Raw genomic sequence first — 23,287 nt, forward strand, 5'->3', positions numbered from 1 at the left:
ATGCTTTGATCAATAACATCGCATCACCTAATTGAGAGATAAAATAGAATGAACAAAGACACCAATCTTCATAATTTGGCAATTCCCATTTTCCAGATGCTTTTTTTTTCTCCCTAAAGCTTTGCATTTAATTTCTTTCTGTCTAAAACTGATTTGGGTTTCTTTTATTGAATCTGGAAACTGCTAAATTTGGAAGCTTTTCGCTGTGTTTTCATTTCAGCTGTTGTTGATGGATTTAGTTGAGTGGTAGCTGTGTTTCTTTTTCTTATTCGGATTCATTCTAGACTCTTCTTAGGATTTCTCTGTAGTTTAATTTTTAGAGATTTGATGATTTCTGGTGCTCCTTTTTTTTGAGTTATCGGATGGAGAATCAATCTGTTGCTGGTGTTAAGATTAGTGAATTTGTATGGTTCCACTTTGGTTTAGAGTTTTCCACACTGTTAAATTACATGGTGTGAGCTGGAGACCGTCTCATGCGTAAGAAAGGTATAGTTGATCGTCAACAACAGTATACTAATCAAGCTTTGTTTTTAATGGATTCAACTTCATCAACCCCGGCATCTGCCTTTGCTCCCTCCTCCCCTGGTCCCAATGACGAAATCCGGCGTGTAAAACTCTTGTGTAGCTTCTTAGATAGCATTTTGCCTCGACTCCAAGATGGGAAATTGAGGTATGTCGGTGGAGAAACACGAATCTTAAGCGTTCCCAGAGATATCAGTTACAAGGAATTGATGAGTAAGATGAGGGAGCTTTATGATGAAGCAGCAGTTCTGAAATATCAGCAGCCAGATGAGGATCTTGATGCTTTAGTGTCGGTTCTGAATGATGACGATGTGATTAACATGATGGAGGAGTATGAGAAAATGGGTTCAGCTGATGCCTTCACTAGGCTTAGGATATTTTTGTTCCCAAATCCTGACCAAGATGGTTTATTTCACTATGTCGATGGGGATGACAGGGAGACTGAGCGGAGGTATGTGGATGCTTTGAACAGTTTAAATGATCGCTCTGATTTCAGGAAGAGTGACTCGCCTTTGATGGCTCCAGTTTCCGATGATTTTCATTTAGCGGAACTATTCTTTAACAGTATGAGTATTGATGCTGGCCTTCATAGTCAGAGGAGTGGCGAGATGTTTATGCCACCGTATAACTTTCATAATCTTACTATTCCTCGTATGGGGTCCGGGCAACTCCAGCAACCAGTTCCTCAGAGATACAATGAAATGGAAGGTCAATGGAGTCCTGCGTACTATTCTCCAAGACGCGCTGGACATCATGATCCTCGAACTCCAGAGTTTTCAGTTTCACCATCCGCTCGTTACCTAGTACCGTTTACCGACGGACAAGACAAATGCTTGGATCAAATGCCTGAAGATTATTTTCGGCAGCAATTAAATCATCATCTTCAAGTCGGACAACAGCCACAGTTTTCAGATAATGTATTATGGATGCCAAGTGGAGCTATTTCTGGTGATAAGGTTGGTGTTTTTTCTGCTAACATGCTTCACGGTCATGGTGTATATGAGGGGAAAACCATCTGTGAGCACTATAGGGCTACTTTCAGTAGGAATCAACCACCACTTTTGGAGCATTCCAACATGGGAAAGAGTGGACCTCAGGTTAATAGTCCATGTGTCGAGTGCCCCCCAAACCTGGAAGCTTTCATGCTGAATGCGGATGGGAAATTGCATCATGTGTTTCATTCCAAAGATCAAACTGATCCCATTTCTCCTTGTGGTGAAGCACATAATTATGAAAGAGGGATGGTTTTGCAACACCAACTGAAACTTCATCTTGAGGAAATGAGAAATCATGCACATGGAGCTGGAAGATTTAAAGACCACTACGTTCTTGATGGTGCTGGCATGAATTTACCACTTGGACATGCTACTTTAGCTGATGGCCATAATCTGCCCTCAAATCATGTTCCTCACCGAGCTGGATCAGAATTTGGGAATGAAGCATTTCATGACCAACCCTTGGTTGCTTCAACCCATATGCACATTCCTCTTGAAGAACGGGGAGTCCGCTATGGGAATTACTCTTACCCATATGGAGGAGATAATATGTACCAAGCGTCACATGGACATGCACATGCACAGTCTTTACGGCGAAATGTTCAGAGCCCGACTCATGGTGCCCCTCCTTATGATGCATCTGGCTTACCCCAGCAAGTAAATGCTGCAGTTAACTCGGCATTTTTTAAGGGTCTGGGAGAAGGTAGCACAAGGTTTTGTGTTGCAACTGATAGTCAAAATCCTTGGCTCGAGCCTTCACAAAGGATGTTAGGTTTTGATGGGAGTCCTGTTCAAGAAAATGCTTATGGCCATGCTCTCGAGGTGAACGTTGGTTCTCATGGTCTGGAAACTCAACATCCTGTTAATATAGAACCAGCTCAATCCCCACAAGACATGCTAAATTTTGCCCCTTCCACAGAGTCTGCTCAGTTAACAGATCAGCATTCAACTTTAATCCATGATAAATCTGTTTCCAATAACAACCCAGAACCACAAGATGATTCCAATGCTACCAGAGCATTGAGGACCGAGGACAAACTTGTTTCCATGGAAGATAAAACAGTAAATCATGATGCAAAGATTGAAAAATCTGATGTTCCTATTATGTGTTGTCTGGAGCAAAATAAGATTACTGAAAATTTAGCATCAGTTGAACTTAGCAATTCAAATTTCCAAGAACTTGCTGAAAAGGGTGATGAGCCTGAAAAGCCTGTAGAAAGAGACCCTAGTGCTGCTGAAATTCGAAGCTTTCTGTAAACCGTATGTGTTTCATACCAGAGTTTGCTGCTTCAGTTAAAAAAGCAGCTTTACAATAGGTTGAAGAAATGAAAGTCAAAGTTGAAGATGGTGCCTCCATGGAGCATAATGCAGTAGAAAATGAAGCAGCTGCAGATGAATCTCAATCAGTTGTGAGATTGAAGAAAATTTCTTCACTGAAAAACATCTTGCAATGTTTTATTTTTATCTTTCTAATATCAGTTTTTCCTGTAGAATGGCCATGCCGAGTTAGAATTGGATTATAATAATGACAACATATCCCCTTCCAAAATAGAGCCAACAAAAGCTGAGGAAGAAGCAATTGCAAGAGGCTTACAGGTCAACAAATTAACTCTTTTCTTTTCTTTTTTCTCACTAGCAGTTCTAAGATCATTGAAATCTTACATTGTCTACACATGTTACCATTATATATATATTTGCATATTATCTTCAGACTATTAAAAACAATGATCTGGAGGAAATCCGAGAATTAGGCTCCGGGACATATGGGGCAGTTTATCATGGCAAGTGGAAAGGTTCTGATGTAGCTATTAAGAGAATAATAGCCAGCTGCTTTGCAGGGAGGCCTTCTGAAAGAGAACGTCTGGTAATAACTATTTGTACATTTTCTTTTTATGAAGATTTGATTGCTTATCCTTGAAATAAAATGTTTCTTGGTGGTCAGGGTTAAACAATGCTTTCCCTGATATGTCTTGTATGTCATTGTTGCAATGGTATTTGTTTAACCATGCAGCAAAGCTTAAAGGGATACTCCACAGTAAGAAAAGTGGGTTGGTTAGAAGTTAAAAGGAGGAAGAAACAAATTAATGTTTCTTACTTTTCCTTTTCCAATTATTGCACAATGGCTAAATGATAAGTGCTTATATGCCTTGAAGAACGAATGTATATGCTGTTTCGCATTGTATGACAGTAGCTTCTTTTAAACTTCAAAGAAAAACGTAAAAGTTAAGCAACTTATGATTGATTTTCTATGCCTACACTCAAGGCTTGAAATGGCTTATAAAGCTTCAATTATTTGCAAATGGCAAAAGGGAAGATGCGAAGGAAAATTCTTATAAGTAGATTAAATGGAAGTAATTCAGCTGGCGAATCATATGTTGGAAATTTTCATTTCCATTTATGACATGATAAGAGGTGTCAAATAATAGCTTGGCAGTAATTAACTTTCTGGGCTGCATCGTGTCAATTATTTACTCTTCAGCATTTTGGTTGAGAGATCTTATTATCACTACAGAGAGTTCTTAGTTGCTCTTATTTTTATTGTCCCACCATATGTGTAGAAAGCAGCCAAGATTAGGAGTCTAATTTATCATAGAAGTCTGTTTTATTTGTAATTCTATCTGTGCTTTATGATCAATATTTTTTTCCTAGGAGATAAGTATTTAGGAGATAAGGGCTTAGGGGGAATCTAACTTTTAACTCACAAGTCACAACCTAACAAAACAATTAGTGTTTTTCTATTTGAGGAGATAAGATCAAGAAAACAATTTTCTTTTCAAGAGCTCTCATGATATATACCTATAGGTGTCTCATATGTTGATTGATGTCAAACTCTATTTTTGTGCTGGTCTAGATTGCGGATTTCTGGAAAGAAGCTTTGATATTGAGTTCTTTACATCATCCGAATGTTGTTTCTTTCTATGGTATAGTTCGTGATGGTCCGGACGGATCCTTAGCTACTGTTACTGAATTCATGGTTAATGGATCCTTGAAGTAGTTTTTACGGAAGAAAGACAGGTAATCATGTTAATATCTAAGTGTTCAGTTGCCTTTTGAGTATCTTCACTGCAGTGTTTTGGAATGAATGTTGTTTCATGCAGTTGTTGTTGGCCTTAACATGCACCCCTTTTGTTTCATAGCCAGATTAAACAAGCCAGAATGTAATATGTTCTCAAGTAATATGTGTGACATGATAATGGTATTGAGCAGGACTATTGATCGTCGTAAGAGACTCATCATAGCCATGGACACAGCATTTGGAATGGAGTATTTGCATGGAAAGAGCATTGTACATTTTGATTTGAAATGTGAAAATCTGTTGGTAAATATGAGAGATCCACAGTGTTAGGTATGGCTCATAAATATACCAGTAAAGAGGACAGGAGATGGAGCGGAGTGAGCGAAGCGAACATCAACTGTCCTTACAAAGAAAGTCTCGTTGTGGGGTTACAAATTATGTGGGTTGGGGGTGCGGGGGCGCAGCCCCCGCGGTACGGTACAGGGTTGATTTTGTAATTATGTACCAGGGTTTTCTATTATAAATAGAGATGTAACCTAGACCTAAAAGATCATTGAATAAAACTTCTAGCGCCGCCTAGGCACCGAGGACGTAAGCACATTGCCGAACCTCGTAAAATTCTCGTGTTCTTTCGTTTTCTTTACCCGTTTTCGTCAACACACAGCGTCCAGTGTGCAAGGTATGCCGTCTTTTAAATTGTTTCTAGAACTAAAACTTTCAGTTGCTTTACATATGGAGAGGAGAAAAAGGGGCGGGGGATTGTTTAGTAAACTTTTGTGCTACCAGATTTTCTTGAAAACTCTGGATGTTATTGTCACCTTGTTGCAATTTCTTTTATAGTGGGAGCTCAGTATGAGTTTCAGCTTTAGCGTATGCTCTTTTAATATATTTTCTTTCAAGCATATTACTATCAGTCTTCCTATAACGGCCAATGGAGTTGGAACTCATGCAATGCACGTGTACCTTTATATAGATTGGTGATTTAGGCTTGTCAAAGGTCAGACAGCATACATTAGTTTCTGGAGGGGTTCGTGGAACTCTACCGTGGATGGCACCTGAGCTTTTGAGTGGTAAAAGTAACATGGTATCTGAAAAGGTAATACTATATTCCGAGTGTAAAAGATCAAGGGACAGATGCAGTTGTTTTGAACCTGAGTTATTTGTTTCCTTTGCTGCTTAAGGTTTATTTGGCCAGATTAACTTTTTTCATGTTTCGTCTCTGTCTGTGTGTCAGATTGATGTCTACTCTTTTGGGATCGTTATGTGGGAGTTACTTACCGGCGAAGAACCATATGCCGATATGCATTGTGCTTCTATAATTGGTAAGTGTCATAAAATCTTACAGGTTCATTTCTCCCGTTCCATTCGTGGAGAGCATCCTTAGTTGCATGCTTGTTTGCATCCATGATCAAAAGAAAACGGAGATGGTGTTTATGAAGTATGAACACTTGTAGGGCGAGGGGTAAGCAGAGAGAGGAGGTTCTTGTTGGGAAATCTCTTATTAATACCGAGTTTTTCTTGCTGTCTTTGCCTTCGGACTCAAAATGAAAGCTGATTAACTTGTTCTGTTTTAAATATTCCAGCGTTATTGAAGTATGGTTCGGTTGTTAGCGATTTTAGCATTGCTATTTACTGATTAACAAGCAGGTACTTCCCAAAAGAGAACTAAGAAGCCGACTTCTGTTCATTTATTGTTTTTCTTTTGTTTGTAGGTCTAAGTTTTTTTGTTCTCCTATATGAATTCATATCCGTTTTTAATTATATCTGAAAATAAGTACTAAGTTGTTTGTTATTTGACATGGAAGAGAAAATCGATAGTCGGACAGATGAGTAAGGACTTCTAACTTGCTTCCATATAGTTTAGATTTTTGAAGGATCTTTTATGATTTGATGGTCTCTGTTCAACTTGTATTCATGTTTTTAGACTTTATATTGAGACGCTTAGCATGAACTCGGGTAATGGATTTTTAACTGCAATCTCCTCCAAAATTGCATTCTTTGAACTTGCAGGGGGAATCGTAAACGACTCTTTACGTCCAACAATACCAGTATGGTGTGATCCAGAGTGGAAGGCTTTGATGGAGCGGTGTTGGGCCTCTGATCCTGCACGGAGACCTTCGTTTTCAGAAATATCTCAGAAGCTGAGGAACATGGCTACAGCTATAAATGTAAAATAGAGGTAAATCCGAAGCTAAGATTTTAACTTTCCCGCCATCATACCGGGAAAAAATAAATAAAAAGAGCATTAATGCAGTTTAAGGCCATCCACTGGTTAGGCTAATAATACACTGCTATACCCTTCATATGCCTGGGTTAATAGTACTGCCACTGGTTCTAAAGAGTGCAAATATGAACACTGATCCCTAGGAGACTGCATGATACACAAAGGAGAGCTGTGAAACCTTCGGTTATTTGCAATCGAAGTATTAAATTTTGATCGAAATGGTTTCTTATGATCATTAACATGTTTCGACTTCACCACTCAGGACTTTTGCTATTCTGATAGTCATCAAAGCTGGAAGTACTTGGACAAATGCATCAGCCACATGAGGTGGAGCTTCTTTTTGTTTTCCTTTATAAGATGCATATACATTTATGGTAACCAATAATGCACAGAGCTCGAGAACTAAGACAAACTAGGGACGATTTGTTATTAATCAATTTTGCCCTTATTATTCCTATTACTATTACTGAACAAAGAGCTGATATACATGCTGTGTTTCCTTTTTCAGTTGTATATGATTTTAACTTTGCTCTTAAGTGTGTCAATGGAAGGAAAAAAGTGAATGCCCCATTCAGACCTGTAAAGTAGGTTGTTTTTGTTTGTTCTGCTTGGGTTGCTTTTGGTTGTTGGAAAAAAGGCTCAGCAAAACTGAAAATAGTTCTAAATAATTGGGAAGACGACAAACTTATAAGTTTCGGTGGAATCATATATCAATAGAAAATTTAATATCAGGAGTGAACTTTTAAATATTAGAAGATGATGAACTTATAAAATTTTAGGGGTGAAAACATATTATCAATAGAGAATGTAAAATAAAATATAAAAAAAAATGCATGATCGGAGGTGGTGTTTACCATTGTGATTATGAATGGGAGAACTTGCTCTTCAACGAAGAAATAAATTTGAAATTTTTATATTTTGGTCAATGCTTTCTTGTAAAAATAAGATGAGTTAATAGTAGTTAAGAGTGAGGGTTTTGGAATAAAAATCCACGTGTCAATGAATTAAAGGTTGAACACCTAAAGAGGCACACTATAGGAGCAGAAGAATTTTGTTCTAATGTTTATGTTAATTGAATTAAAATTTAATCAATAATTTTTATTATTAAATTTTGAGTATGATACTATTAAGATAGAACAATTTATACATTTAGTAAGATATAGAACTATTATCGATAAGATGCATAAAAGACAATTGATATGTAAAAAGATGTTCAACCTCAAAATGTTTGAATCTTGGTAAAAACAATTGTCATAAATCAAATGATGTTTTAATCTTAAAAATAATTTTAATATTTTTTTTGAAAGAAAATGCACCTCATTAAAATCTCTTTCTAAAATCTATAAGCGGAAAAGAGTGTGATAGGACCTTGTATTTAGAAGAAAAATCATTGGATACAACAAACGTAATAATCTCAGGACGAACTGAGTCAAAATACAAATTAAGCATTTTCAGAGCTCACTTAGCCAAAGTATGAGCCACATAATCTCTAGGAATTAAACATACTGTGTAATTTAAATTAACATCCAAAATCCTACGAGCTTCCCAAAGATAATACCCAACGTGGACAAATCCTCCTCCGCTCGAGACATTTTATTGACTACAAGTGTTGAATTCGACTCTAAGATTACATGCGTCCATCGATAATCACTTGCCAAAGAAAGAGCTGCATTCAGAGCATGAATCTTCGAAAGCCCAGCTTCGACACAACCTAGTGACGATGCAGCCATGCCACCAAATACTTAGCCAACGGCATCTCGGGCAATAACCCTCACAACCGCTATACGCCCAATAGACTCAAAAACACCATCCAGATTGATCTTCACATACCCTGAAAGGAAGGTTGCCACCTCGCTTCTTGATGAATACATTATGTGAATAAATTATGATTATTTTTTATTTTGAATATATAGTTAAATGAGAGAGTATTGTATGCGAATAAATGCATATAATAATTTTATTTTTTATGATTATTATTTGTTGATAGACTAATTTAATTTAATTTATCATTTTATTAATATAATTATCTTAATTGAATTTGATAGTGAAGTAAATTATATAAAAATTAGAAACAGATATACTCTTGGAATCAATTCTTTAAATCAGTTGTGGAAGATGGAACTCAAAACCACCTGTGAAGAAGATGAAGGAAAATTCAAGCACTCCTCATTTTTATTATTTTAATCGACCGTTTTATTTTTATAGAAACAATATAAGAAGAACAATCTGGCAGATGATAGCCAAACTGAAGACACCAACACTGGACGAATATGCTTTCTCAGAGAACCTCAGCTGATGTTCATCTTCAACTCTTGACATAGTTAAGAGCTGGTTTGTTACTGATAACTTGTACCAGTGTTTTGAAATTTTCAACTGAGGTTCCGTTAAGCTTTACTGCTTTGTAAGCCAGCTCTTTCGGCTCCCTCTGTATGACCAAATAAATGGGAACTCTCTTTCCTCCAGGGCTTCGCATAATGCTTGTAGCTCGTGGGGTGATGGCGTTATCACGCTTCCGAAGCTGATGTACACCACCGACGCCGGCTAGTGCTTGCTCAACCAGTCCAAGCAATGGTGCGAGTCATCGAAAGTGGCACCGGAGACTGATGATGATACTAGATTGAAGGGACCGACGTTGAGGTACGCTTTGAATCTTAATTTAAGCATGTTGACGATTGTGTATCCAAGTCTTCGTATGAGTTAGCGGCGATCGCGGCGGCACGCGGCATTGCGAGTCTCATTTTATGCAACAGTGCTGGTATGGCATCATTAAAGTCCCCGGAGGCTATTCTAGCGGGTAAATCAGCAACACGTACACGGGAAAATTCTGGAAGAAAATCAAGCGGCTTGTCTTGTGGACCTGAAACATTTAAGAGCATTCATATTAATCTCATGTGTGCATCATCAAATATCAAGAAACGCATAAAATATGTATGTATTCGTACCATTATTTCCTACATGTTGGCGAATAAAATCAGTCTCAACATGAACAAAAAGAGCCCTAGGGCCAGCCGTCCAAAACGCCACTCACGGGACGTTCAGTTCATCGGCAATATCAGCCCCGAACGCATAAAACGCATCCGTTATCAAACAATCAATCGGCTTACCAATTTCAGCCACGACTTCATCTAAACCGTGAAATTCTCCGGTATCGCCTTAAGGAAATATTCGACAGGCTCGTGAGGATTACCCCTAAACACATAACCCTCCGGCAATCCATCCTTCACATTAAAAGGCTTAACCTTGTCGAGCTTCATCGGAAACGTCGAACCGTCGATTGTTGGGTGCTAAGGAAGGAAAACACGGCGTCGGGGCAAGCATCCGATAGCCGACGGATGAGGTTGAGAAAAGGGGTGGCATGCGTTCCGAAGGGGAAAGCCATTACAGCAATGTGTTTAGAAGCATTCTTGTAAACTTGCTCCATTCGGATTATCTTCTTTCTTCTCTCTGCAAAATACACCACCCTGGGTTTTTTTTCTTTGCTTTTCTGGTACAAGATTGTGAGATATGAGAAGTAGATGAGAAGTAGGATACCTTAAATTAAAAAGGGAAACGTAAAAACCAAATTAGTTGAGGCTGATAATTCGCATTAGCATGGGGTAGGCTGGGGACTTTATACGATAATTCGCATTAGCATGGGGTAGGTTGGGGTAGCATGGGGTATAATTTTCTCATTTATAATAGAATTAAACAAATGGTCAAAGATGAGTTATTTTCTTGAGTTAGAGGGTCAGATTGAGAAAAAAAGAGAGGATGTTGGACTGCTTAACGTGGTCTTAGGTAACCTTTTGACAAATTTATTTCGTTTTTACTTAGAGTAAACTATTCGTTTTGCAACTGTGCTTTACTTTCTCATCTATTTTACCATCATACTTTCAATCTTTTCAATTTACTCATTGAACTTTATAGATTGAATTTTTTAATCAAAACGAAATCATTTTAGTCTAAAATTTAATATTTTAAGGTATTCAAACGACGTAGTTTTGATATAAGTTACCATGTCATAACTTCATTTAATTATTTAATGACGCAGTGACAAAAAAATTCAATCTATAAAGTTCAGTGAGTAAATTGAAAAAATTGGAAGTACAATGAGTGAAATAGGAGAGAGTAAAGTTCAGTTACCAAACTTGTAATTTACCCTTTTACGTATTAGTTAATTTTAGGGTAAATACACAAATGGTTCCCTAACTATAGGGGACTATTTTGCTGAGTTCCCCAACTATTAAAATTTACAAAATGGTCCCTCAATTATATGGCGTTGTTTTGTTGAGTCAATCGACTATTATATGTTACAAAATAATCATATGAATATTCATATGTTCTAAACTCATATTTTTTTTCATTAAAAAATAGACAACAATATGAGTCAGATGTTAACCTGCTGACTCATATATGATAAAAATATGATCTTATAATCTCAAATAACTATCATATCTCAATTAACATGTTAAAATCTAACTCATGCGATCATCAATTTTTTAACAGAAAATGATAAATTTGGAACATATGAATAATCATGTGGCCATTTTATAACTTTTAATAGTCGATAGACTCAAAAAAGCAACATCTTATAGTTGATGACTAATTTGTAACATTTAATAATCGAGGGACTCAAGAAAGTAACATCATATAGTCGGGGGACCATTTGTGTATTTTACTCTTAATTTTATTTAGTTAAGTAAAATGGATTAAACTAATTTCAAACATATACAAAATTGTATTTTTGATTCACTAATCATAATAAATAATCTTTCGGTATTTGGTACATGTTAAAAAATTAAAAAAAAAGATTAATTTAATTAAACAACGGAATTAACTGAAATTGTTTCATTTCAACTCATTAATATTTCCTTGTTTTCGGTTTAGTTAACACCATGAGATAAATTAAAATTCTAAGTCAATTCAATTAATGATCAAATTAGCAAAATTGAAACTTTGAGTCAGTTTTAGAAGATTTTTTGCTATTATATTTTTTTTTCATTTTTGATTTATAATTTTGTAAAATAACTACAAAATTCTAATTAATAATCGATCACAAGATTAATAAATCTATGTGCAAATCTTTTATCATTCTAGTCATCATCATTCATTGAATAATTTTTTTATAACATAATATTTTTACCCATTTTGAATGCAATAAAATTTTGTATTTATTAGTTTAAATTCATGTGCAGCATGTTATATGATAAGCAAATATAATTTTAACTATATAGTGACATTTAAAATAAAAGATTTTTTTATTAAGATAATTTTTTTTATAAATATTTAAATAACATTATAAAAGTAACTTACACATTCAAAATAAAATTATATATTAAGAGGGGGGAAAAAGCAAAATTTTGAAAAGAACTCAATGTTTTCTTATTTTTCAGTTGCGCCCTTAAATTTTATCATGTTAACTGGTAGTTGACCGTTCAAAAAGAGAATATTAAAAAGATTAACTACTCGGATGATCACTTATGTTTGTATTTTGTCCACTTTTGGTCATTGATTTTAAAAAACATATGATATGATCACTTTCGTTTTTATTTAATTAAGATACGATCACTTTCGTTTTTATTTAATTAAGATGTGGTCATCATGGGTTAACTGCTATTAAAAATTAACAGAATATGTGACGTGATAGTTGGTATAATCACACATTTGTTCCTTGTTATTTACATATTCTCAATTTAGTCATACTTTTAAATAAATTTTAACATAAATATATATTTTAAAATGAAAATAAAAAATAAAATATTTTTAAATTAAGTTAATAATAAAAAATATTTAATAAGTTAATATAAAAATATTTTTTAAGTTAATATATATAAAATATTATGGATTTAAGTATTTAAACATTAAGATATAAAATATATACACCATGTTGTCTACTTTAGACCAAGCAATGGTATTGGCTTAATGGTTGGATGCATGTTTAGTTTCCTAAGTGACCAAGGTTTGAATCTTTTTTGTCCCAATTTACTTTCATTTGTTTTCTTTCAATGAGAGGGTGACACATATCAATCTTTGATTGATGTAAATAAATATATTAAATTAAAATAAAGTTAGCCCTCCAACCGAATGATGACACGTGGCATGACATATGGCGTCATTCGATTGGAGGATTAAATATATTTTAATTGAGAGAATATATAAATAATAAGGACTAAATGTGTGTTTATATCAAAATATTTTACTGCTGTTAACGGCAAGTAACCATATCTTTTTTTTAAATAAGTTATCGACACCATTTTTCGTCCGAGCGGGGAAAGACCGATACCGACTCAGGGGTTTTCTCTTTGAAAATGATTTTTCGAAATGTGAGGAATCATCACCAATCATTTAAGGTGTGATTGTGACATTGTGAAAATCAGATGATTTTAATAAAACATTTTATTTTTATCAAAATACTAAGTTTTAAGGTATGCGAAAATCTAGAAATCGGATTCGAGAGTCAGTTACGCATGGGGAAGGATTAGCACCCTAACAAGCGCCCAAAAATTGGTACTTAGTTGATTACCATATATTTAAAATCGGAAATTTTGGTTTCGATCTTTATTTAATTTGAAAACCATTACGGATGCAAAGTTGAAATAGATATTTGTTTATTGAGACCGATAGCATTCGCTCCCAAGCGTAAATGCTGGAGATCAGTTATTGTGCCTCATAATCGAATATTGCCTCGTTTTTAGAAAATCATGATGCGGACTTTGAAAAGGATGTCGACCTATTTCAGGAATCACCAGTAGTCATCCCATGAGCATACTTGCGGGAGATATACCATTAATTCTCTAATAAGTGAACAATGCCATAGGTTTAAAAAAAACAATGCAATAAAACAAATTTTTATTTGCAACCGAATCCAAAAAAAAGGAAAAAATCTTCAAATCCTTTCCCCTTCCCCGGCCGATAGTAGGCCGGCCACCTTGAGCCCCCTTCGGTCGCTGAAAAACTTGAAACTCACCTAAAATTTCACTGAACGTAGATCTACCCACCCCGAATCTATCCTAAATCTTAAAACCACCTAAAATAACCGTAAACCCCTCAAAATCATACTGAAACCCTTCGGCTACCACAGACTCCGGCGATGCTCTGCCTGGCTTAGGTAACCTTTGATCTAACCTCCTTTTATTTTTTTTGTTTTATTTTGGTTGTAAAACTGCTGGATTGGGTTGTTATGTTCGAAATAAAAAAAAACTATTTATGTTATTCTATATATTTTAATATTACTCAAAAAAATTTGTTCTACTGTGATTCTAATCGAAAGCAAAAACACGAGAAAAAAACACAGAGAAAAAAGGGCTATTTGAATTAAAAAAACCTTATTTATTGCTTCTGGATCTCTCCAAACCGAGAGTTTTTTACATGATTTGTAATCGGGTCTTTATACCCATTTTTTACATACTAAAATGATTCAACCTTGTTTTTTTCTTGTTTGTTTCTACAGGTGATGGAGTGTTGGCATAAGTGGTGTGCTGGATTGGTTTTTCTTCGATTGGGGTAGGAAAGGGTTGATGCTTATTGGGGGGATTGAACGGTGGCAGAGGAAAGCTTAGGGTAGACCCGGATCGGGTCGGGTTGGATTTGGGTGAGGTTTGATTCGGGTTTGGGCTTGGTCGGGTTTGGGTTTTAGTTTGGGGCCGAGTTCGGTTTAAAATTGGGTCGGATTGGTGGCCCGATTGGGCATGTTGTAAATGGGGTTTTGGGCTCCGGGTTTAGTTAGGTCGAGCCTGTGGTTAAAAAATGGTAATCACATCGGTGATAAAAAATGTATAAAATACAAACATAAGTGATCATCCGTGTCGTTAACCGGAAAGAAATGACATATTGTCGTTTAAATTGTTAAAAGAATACTTTAAAGGTGCAATTAAAAAACTTACAAAGACTAAAGGCTTCTGTTAGCATTATGCAAAACAATAATGAATTTTAAAATATTAGAAGAATTAGAAACTGAAAAGTGAGAGAAATATGGTCCATTGCAGAATGAGTCAATAGTCCAATCGCATCGACCCACCAAATCTAGGGAATAGATCCATGTACAGATTTTGCTGGGATTCAAATAATATATTAGTTGTTAAGATTTTTCTTACATAGTTTAATTGATTATCTCACCGGCCATATGTGCAGCAAATTCCTTGGATGAGAGGAGTTAACTCAATTTATGGACTAATGAATGGTGCTTACTTTGTTGAAAGTTAATAAAATATCAAAGCGATCCTCTATTAATACAAGTAAATAGTGCAGACTTAGAATATTTTTATTATATTTTATTATATTTAAATTTATAAATTTTAAAATACTAATTAAATTAAGATTGAATTAATAGCATATGGTAAGAATCTAGAATACGTGCTGTGCTTTAACCGGTGAACAAAACGTAGTCAGCTGCTTGAAATTTCGCCTTGGAGGGATATTCTATACCTCTCGTTGCAAGGACTTCAATAGCCAATTCTGAGGCTTCTCTTTGATGTTTGAATTTTTATTTCTATTTTTTATAATTTATGTTATGGTAAAAGATATTTTCTATTTGGAACTGCACCAAATTTCATTTAATCCTCACAGTTTGAAAAATATCACTCATCTCTATTGACTTTTTTTGCGAAATAATTACTCATAATTAGTTAATCTCTTTTTACCTTTCACAATTTTTATTTTATAATATTAATTAAGAATAATAAAACTCTGGTTAATTATAAAATTATTTTAGTTATTAATAAATAAAAAATATAAAGTAGACTATAATATTTCTCATTCTGTTCTTTTAACAATATATTATACAAATACATGGTAAATATTTTAAACTTAATTTTAATTCAATTTTACCTATTGATTTAAAAATATTTTTCCCTTCCTTTGATTTTACATTTTAATCAATTTCATGTATTTCTGAGTAACGCAGTATCAGGTGCTCCAATTATTTATTCCAGAATTAAGTGAAAGAATAAAGATCGAACAGGTGATTAGGGATATCAAAATGTATACAAAGGACCAATAATACTATAAAAATTTAGAATGCTAAAATATAATTTATGTCATTATTTTCGTTAATGTTTATAGTATTTTTAATAATATTAAATTGTAAAACTATCATTTTAGAGGCCAAGATTCAATTCTATCAGTAACTTAACATTACAAGTTTAAATATTAAGAGACTAAAATTGAAATTTAAACATTTAGGGGAAATGGCCCCTGCAACTCATCTATAGTTAATTTAATATTTATCTATAGTTTTACACACTGTAGATATTATGTAGTTGAAGAAAATCTCTTCCATTGTGTAGAATAGAATTAAGAAATTCTTAGATCTGCTAGGTTTTAACAAATGGAGCACGTGTATACTTGTAAAATTATTCATTTCTTCTTCCCGAAGTATAATGCCATGGGGAAGACATATTAATTACATTCAGAAATTATAACATTATTTTCCTCGAAACCACCACGAAGCTGCCTTCCTCTTCTTACTTCAATGACTATGTATGCTTGAATCTATAGACCCCATGCATAAATAATTGTAATTATAATATATGAATTAGGGAATAGTCAATCCTTAAAGATTTAAAATTCTCATATAATGTAAATATTTAGTTTATATTTTTTTATTAATGATCGTTTTCGTCCTCGATCGTGCTTTGGAATAAAATCTTGCGTGTATATAAGACTTTTCAAAACTCTTTTGTTTTATTACTTGTTTCGTACACCAAAACCAACGTTTAGCTCGGAGTCAACTAAGCAGCGTCTATATAACCAGCAAAGCGAGAGCAGCGAGTATATGCATGTCCGGTTCTCCTCTGTCCCGATGCCGAAGCACGTCTGGTTCTCCTTTCTTCTCCTCGTCTTCTTTTCGTTCTTCTCCGCCATAAAATCCGACACCGGCGGTCTAAAGTTGGTGCACAATATCGGTGTCGATTCGAAAACGGTGAATATATGCATGTCGATGGCTCTTTCGGATTTTTACGCCGAACACCAGAATTCCCGTACCAGATTGTCTCCGCCAACATGGGATTCGCTTGCTGCACCTTCACCAGGTAAGTTTGGAACTTGCTACTTTTTACAGTGTAAAAGTTACAGTGTTGAAAAGTGGTTATATTTGAAGTTCGTGGTTATAATTTTTTTTAATTACCTATTTATTGTCAAACAAAATTCTGACTTCTATATATTGTAGGTTTTAATGAACGTTGCATATGTTGAGGTTTTTGTTATTTATTCATTTAGTGACATTTTATAATATTTTTTAACTATATTTTTAGATGTTCTTTGTAAAATGATAACATCCATCCTACTTTATAAAATATTTGAAGACAATGTTCAAAATGATTCACCTTGTAATAAAACAAAAAAAAGAGGTTTTTTCTACTCCAAATTATTGGTAAAATATGTCACAAATTCAACCTTTGACTTATCTATATACATATATATAGTAATGGTAAACTACATGTTTAGTACTGTAACTATCATTTTTGTTTTATTTTGATCATTCAACTACTTTTTATTTTAAAATAATACCGATATTATTTTTTGATTTCATTTTGGTCACTCACTGTTAAAATTTAACAAAACTGTTGACGTGATATTTAAAAAAAAATCAATGATGATGTTATGTTATCTTATGGTGACACATCAACATCACCATTAATTATTTAATAGTGACTAATGAGTGACCAAAATGAAACTAAAATGTAACATTAGGTATAATGTTGAAACAAATATAATTAGGTGACCAAAACAGAACAAAAGAAATACTTAGGGTACTAAATATGTAGTTTACCCATATATATATATATATATATATATATATATATATATATATATATGAGTTGTATACTTTTGGTCTTAAATTGTGGCATCTTTTTTTTTTCTTTCTTTCCTTTTCTTCTTCTTAGGAAGGGAAAAAGATATGGAAGGGATTTATGTTGCATATATACACTTTCGTTTGCTTATTTGACATTTCATGTGTATAATCTTGGTCACATGCACAATTTTTTTTAATTTAAAAATGGAAGATTATGAAATGTAATAAAAGTATTCCAATAGTGATATTAATTAAATTTCAATTATTAAATTAAAAGAGTATAAATGTTTAATGTCTAGTGATTAAAAGTGAAAGGATTAAATTTTGAATGTGTAAAAAGTACAGGATCTGAGACACAATTATCTATAATATATAAAGGCACGGTGCAACTTAAGATCGGCAATACACTAATAATAGACATTTCAAAATAATTTTTAAAAACAAGCTTTAGTTAAATTATTATAATAATTATCTATTATTTAAGATAGATATCCATATGAAGTTTAACCTGAATAATTAAGTTTTTAAAAAAATAATTTTAAAATCAACTATTTAGATAGAATTAAATAGATTAACTTAGATAATTAATTATTTTAATCATATATAAAATATTGTAAGTATTACAAATTTCTTCAACGAAATATCATCCAAATTAGAGGAAAAAAAAAATAGAGATTGTTGGCAGTAAAGTAATAATTTTTCTAACAAGAAGTATCGATTTTTTCTTTTGGAAAATAATAAATTAAGTTTTCATTAAACAAAAATAAGGTATAACAAATATATAAAAAAATTAATAATAAAAACTCGTATGATATAAAAAGAAATAAAAGTATAACTATAACGTTTCCTTTAGTACGTACTTCACCTTTTAAAATAACCCTAACTTTTGTATTAGCAAAATGCCCTACCTTTAGCAAAGAATTAAAATATTATCATGAAAATATTTATACATTTTCCTACTTATATATAATTTTAAAATAATATAATTAAAAATCAATACACAATATTCAAATCCAACATTAATAACTTCCGTAAAAAACATTTTATTACCCCACTTATAATTAAATATTGACATAATACTCCAAGACATAATATTTTTTATATAATTTTTTTGGTGAGATTCAGGAATTTGAAATTCTCCAACCGTCATTTTTTCTGTGTAATCTGTAAATTCTTATATAAAATTCAATTAGATCTTAGATATGTCATGACCTTAGACTGAAGGAGACACCTTGACCTAAACTTTTTTTGTACCAAAAGAAAAAGAGTTATTTCCTCCCGAAAAGAAACCTTCATTTATCACATCTCCTCCCATTTATTCCATTTAAATTGATAATTTTTTATTACATAGTAAAATATTATATTTGAAAAATAAATGTTAATATTTGAGTTTATGTAAGATAAAATAGTATAAATAATTTTTATCACTTGACCAAGTAATGAATCTCATTTAAATTGACAATTTAATTAGGAAATGCAGTTGGACATCTACCACAAGCCTCAGCTGAAGCCTCATTTGCCATAGAACTTAGAGACAGCTCTTCTCCATCTGCTAGTCCTTTTCTGATCAGAACATCAACGACCGGCTTCTCTCGCCTAGCAGAAGCTACGGTTTCTACTTTGGAAATGTTCGAATGGAACCGAGTCGTATTTATATACGAAGACATGGAATTCAGTAACGCCATTATCCCCTATTTAGCCGACGCATTAAAGAACAATGGCATTCAACTGTCCCACAGGACTGCAATCCCAACCTCAGCCCAAAGTTCTCAAATTTTAAAACAGCTTGAACCGCTAATGACCCTGCAAAGTACGGTATTCGTGGTGATGCACATGTCGACAGACCTAGCCTCTCGTTTCTTTGCGGTTGCAAACGAGGCGGGGTTGATGAGCAAAGGATTTGCATGGCTTGTGACCTTTGTAGACGCCATGGATCACGTGGCTATTGATTCAATGGAGGGTGTGATAGGATTGAGGCCTTACGTGCCGAACACGAAAGCTCTTAAGAACTTCAGAACGAGATATAAAAGGTTATCCATGATGATGCAGAACAAGGAGGCGACCGAGCTAAATCTTTTTGGTTTGCGAGTTTACGATATATTTCACGGATTAGCTATGAGTGTGGAACGAAATTGTAATCGGAATTCTTGTTTCTTGAAGGAGATGAATGGTAGTTGGTTAATGGGGATGTTGAACACTAGTTATAGAGGGATCAGTGGGGATTTTGAGTTGGTGAATGGGCAGATTCAGCCTTCTGTCTTTGAAATATTTAATGTAACCAAGAAAGGACAGAGGATGATCGGATATTGCACTCATGACCGGGGAATATCTAAGAACTTGTATCCGAACTCCAGACACACCCGAAGAACACTTGAGGCAAACGAATCGATCGAAAGCAAATGGATAATAGGGGTTCCGAGTAAGAGTGGATTCAAAGAGTTTGTGAACATACAGCCTTGGGATAAGAAAGTCGACGAACGCGAACCAGGTTTCACCATTGAGGTTTTCAAAGCTGTGTGGGAGAGCTTAGGCCTACCTCCCAATGGTTATGAATTTAAAACCATGGATGGAACATATGATGAACTTGTTGCAAAGTTAATGCTAAGGTAATTTGTTCTATTTCTCTATCTTTCCATCTTCTAAGTGATCACCTAATTTAGTTTTGGGTGTGAAATGTTACAGGAAATCCATGCTGCCGTGGAGACATCTCGATTGTGTCCAGCAGGTCAAATTGTGTTGATTTTACCCTTCCATATCTGGAGTCTGTGTGGCAATGCTGATAAAATGAGCCATGATGGACCAAAAGACATATGGATATTCTTGAAGCCATTGAGCTGGGATCTATGGTTGGTAATCATCAGCATCTGCATCTCTCATCGGGATCGTTGTTCGGGTTCTCGAGCGTCGCAAAAATACGGATTTTAACGGATCACTAGAAAGCAGCTCAGCGAAATTTTGATGTTTCCATGCTTATCAGTGGCAATTCCTCAAAGTAAAGTGGCATCTTCCATGTCTATTAATTCACTCGGAACATATTGAAAATAAAATGTATTATTCAAATAGCATTGTTTTTGGTAACAGGACATGGTGGTAACCAACTGCTCAAGGTTGGTCTTGGTGGTATGGATATTTCTGGCATTTATATTGATGCAGAGTTACACGGCGAACTTGTCTTCAATCTTGACGGTCAATCAGTTACAGGCGACGATCCCGAGTATCCAGAACTTAGAAGATGTCATGTTGGTTACCAGAATCTTTCATTTGTAAAAGATTACCTGATAAGCCACTTTGGGTTCGAGGAGTCTATGCTGAAACCATATGGTTCAGTTGATGACTATCAGGAGGCGTTGTCAAAGGGATCCGACAATGGTGGAGTTTGCGCCATCTACGATGAAATTCCATACATCAGAATCTTTCTCGCACAGTATACTACGGGTTACATGATAGTCGGTCCGACCTACAGAACAGATGGACTAGGATTTGTATGTTCATTTCATCTTCCTATACATGTATTGTTTTCAGGAATATCAAGTTAGGTGTTACTTAGTATTTTGTTCTAATTTCAGGCATTACCGGTAGGGTCGTCGCTGGTGGCGAATTTTTCGAGAGCAATCGTGAATTTCACACAAGGAAAATACATGGCTCCAATCGAGAAAAAGTACTTCGGCGTAGTGTCCATCGATCTAGACGACACCGGGTCGGTATCGTCGGCTAGTCCTAGTCTTACTTCAAGGAGCTTTGCCGGGCTATTTATCATCATCGCGGTCATAGTGTTCTTAGCCTTGCTTTTTTCGGAGAACCATAAGTTCGGAAAGCTTGTTCGAAGATGCTTCTTTCGCATTCTCGTGATAACCCAGATCGAGAGTTCAGCCTACTGCCGAGATGACTGTCGCCACTGTTACTAATCCTCCCGAGGTCAACAATGTTCAAGAAAATCAAATTCTAACCAGGATAATAGAGATGAATCTGCAGATGAAGCTACAATGGAAGTTCACTCATTCAACTAGCTTGTACATAATTTTCAGGGCATTTAGGCTTACTGGAACAATATTTTCAACAGAATATATGAAAAACACGTCACTAATCTCACTATATATATATATACCATGATCAGATTTGTTTTAATAGGATTTGATTAAAATCAAATATTAATGTCGTCGTACATATATACATTGATTAAGATATATTGTATCTCGTCCTACTAAATCAACTAATAGTTTGTATATTTTATGATTATTTAATAAAAATAATATTTGTTCATGTTATACATTTAGTAGAAACCTTTATTCAAACGGTTAGTTAGTGGAAAACTTTGACCAACTTTATGAGAATAAATAGTAATCCCACACCTAGGGGTGTTCAAATCCTATACCCGGATCTTCGGATATTAGATTTTTTTTCTTGTGTCTTGATCCGAATATTATGGGTAGCTGGTATCCAGATAGTCGGATTTAATGGGTACCCGTAATTCAGGTAATCGATACCCTATTTTAAATTTTAAAACTTTTAATTTAAAAAATAAAACTTATATTATTAAAGAATATTATATTAATTATTAAACATACAATATTGGGTGGGTGGTTTTTTTTAATTTTATTAGTTTAGTTTAATATATAAAATATTAATAATTGAATATGTAATATTATAATATATTATATATATATAATTGGATATTTGGATAACTGGGTACCCGAAAAAAATAAAATTTTGTGACCCGGGTCCAACTAGAAAAATATCAGGTCGAATACCTAACCCAGTGGACTAAATTTTTAAAAAAATATCCATTTTAAATTTGGATCGGGTCAACCAAATCTGGTATTTGTGAACACCTCTACCCACAATCATGTAAAAATGCAGAGGTCAACAATTTTGTATTCAAAATTTATGACTTTGATTCTTAATATTTGAATTCAATAAACTCAAAACGTATCCAGTTAAGATTTTTGAATAGTACTTTTATATTTTAATAAATACATAAATATAAAATATTATAAACAATTGATCTCAAAACATCAAATCAGGACAGGAATAAACCTAAAAGAAATCAACTACATTAATAAAAATTCAAAAGAAATATTATCCATTATAAAAAAAGGTGGATTTCTCGAAAATTACCGATGATCGGTATATTTATGATCTAACACGGTCAGATTAATTTTTTGATCTAACACCCGTAGCAGCAGTAAAGCGCACCCTCTGACCGCGTTATATATTGATTTGGCGCCATGTGGGGTATAGCGCCCCCCTGCACCGTTATACGCTGACATGAATTACATTTGTGTATAGCGCGCCCCCTGATCCGCGCTATACGCCACGTAGGGGTATAGTGCGGATCAGGGGGCGCGCTATACGCCACGTAGAGGTGAATTATATTTACGCGGTCATGATCCGCGCTATATCTTTTATCTGAATAATTACATATAGCGCGGTGCAGGTATGTCGCTTATATGGTTATAAATACCTTCTCCGCAGGTTAAGTTTCTCACATCTCCTCGCATCTCTCCTCTCAACTTATAAATTAATACAACAATTCCCGTCAACGAGTAATAATTCTGACAATCTTCTCATATTTGATTTGAAGTTCGTGCGATTTTTCGTTATAAGGTAATTTTGTTATAATTTTTTAATTATACTTATTGTTTATTATCATTATTTGAAAAAAATATTATACTAATTATTTTCAATTAATTTTTATGTTTGTAAAATTAAAAAGCGGGAGCATACGTCGAAATAGTTTTGCGGTGCAAGTAATATAAAAT

The 23,287-nt window shown here is 34.2% G+C and overlaps 1 protein-coding gene and 3 pseudogenes across 1 annotated transcript; 3 read left to right on the plus strand and 1 right to left on the minus strand.

Annotated features, from left to right (window-relative positions):
• Positions 1-313: 313 nt before the first annotated feature.
• On the plus strand, positions 314-6,885 carry LOC120168100 (annotated as a pseudogene).
• A 2,263-nt stretch (positions 6,886-9,148) lies between these two features.
• Positions 9,149-10,178, minus strand: LOC120168094 (annotated as a pseudogene).
• Positions 10,179-16,510: 6,332 nt separating this feature from the next.
• Positions 16,511-20,324, plus strand: LOC120168006 (glutamate receptor 2.7-like). The gene is made up of 4 exons (XM_039176877.1): positions 16,511-16,764; positions 19,000-19,658; positions 19,692-20,134; positions 20,211-20,324. Exons 1-4 carry the CDS (start codon positions 16,536-16,538, stop codon positions 20,266-20,268), a joined length of 1,389 nt encoding a protein of 462 aa, XP_039032808.1. The 5' UTR covers positions 16,511-16,535; the 3' UTR covers positions 20,269-20,324.
• Positions 20,325-20,612: 288 nt separating this feature from the next.
• Positions 20,613-21,611, plus strand: LOC120168007 (annotated as a pseudogene).
• Positions 21,612-23,287: the final 1,676 nt, after the last annotated feature.

Source organism: Hibiscus syriacus, unplaced genomic scaffold, assembly GCF_006381635.1.
Source record: "Hibiscus syriacus cultivar Baekdansim isolate YM2019G1 unplaced genomic scaffold, ASM638163v2 tig00111708_pilon, whole genome shotgun sequence".
NCBI classification, from domain to species: Eukaryota; Viridiplantae; Streptophyta; class Magnoliopsida; order Malvales; family Malvaceae; genus Hibiscus; species Hibiscus syriacus.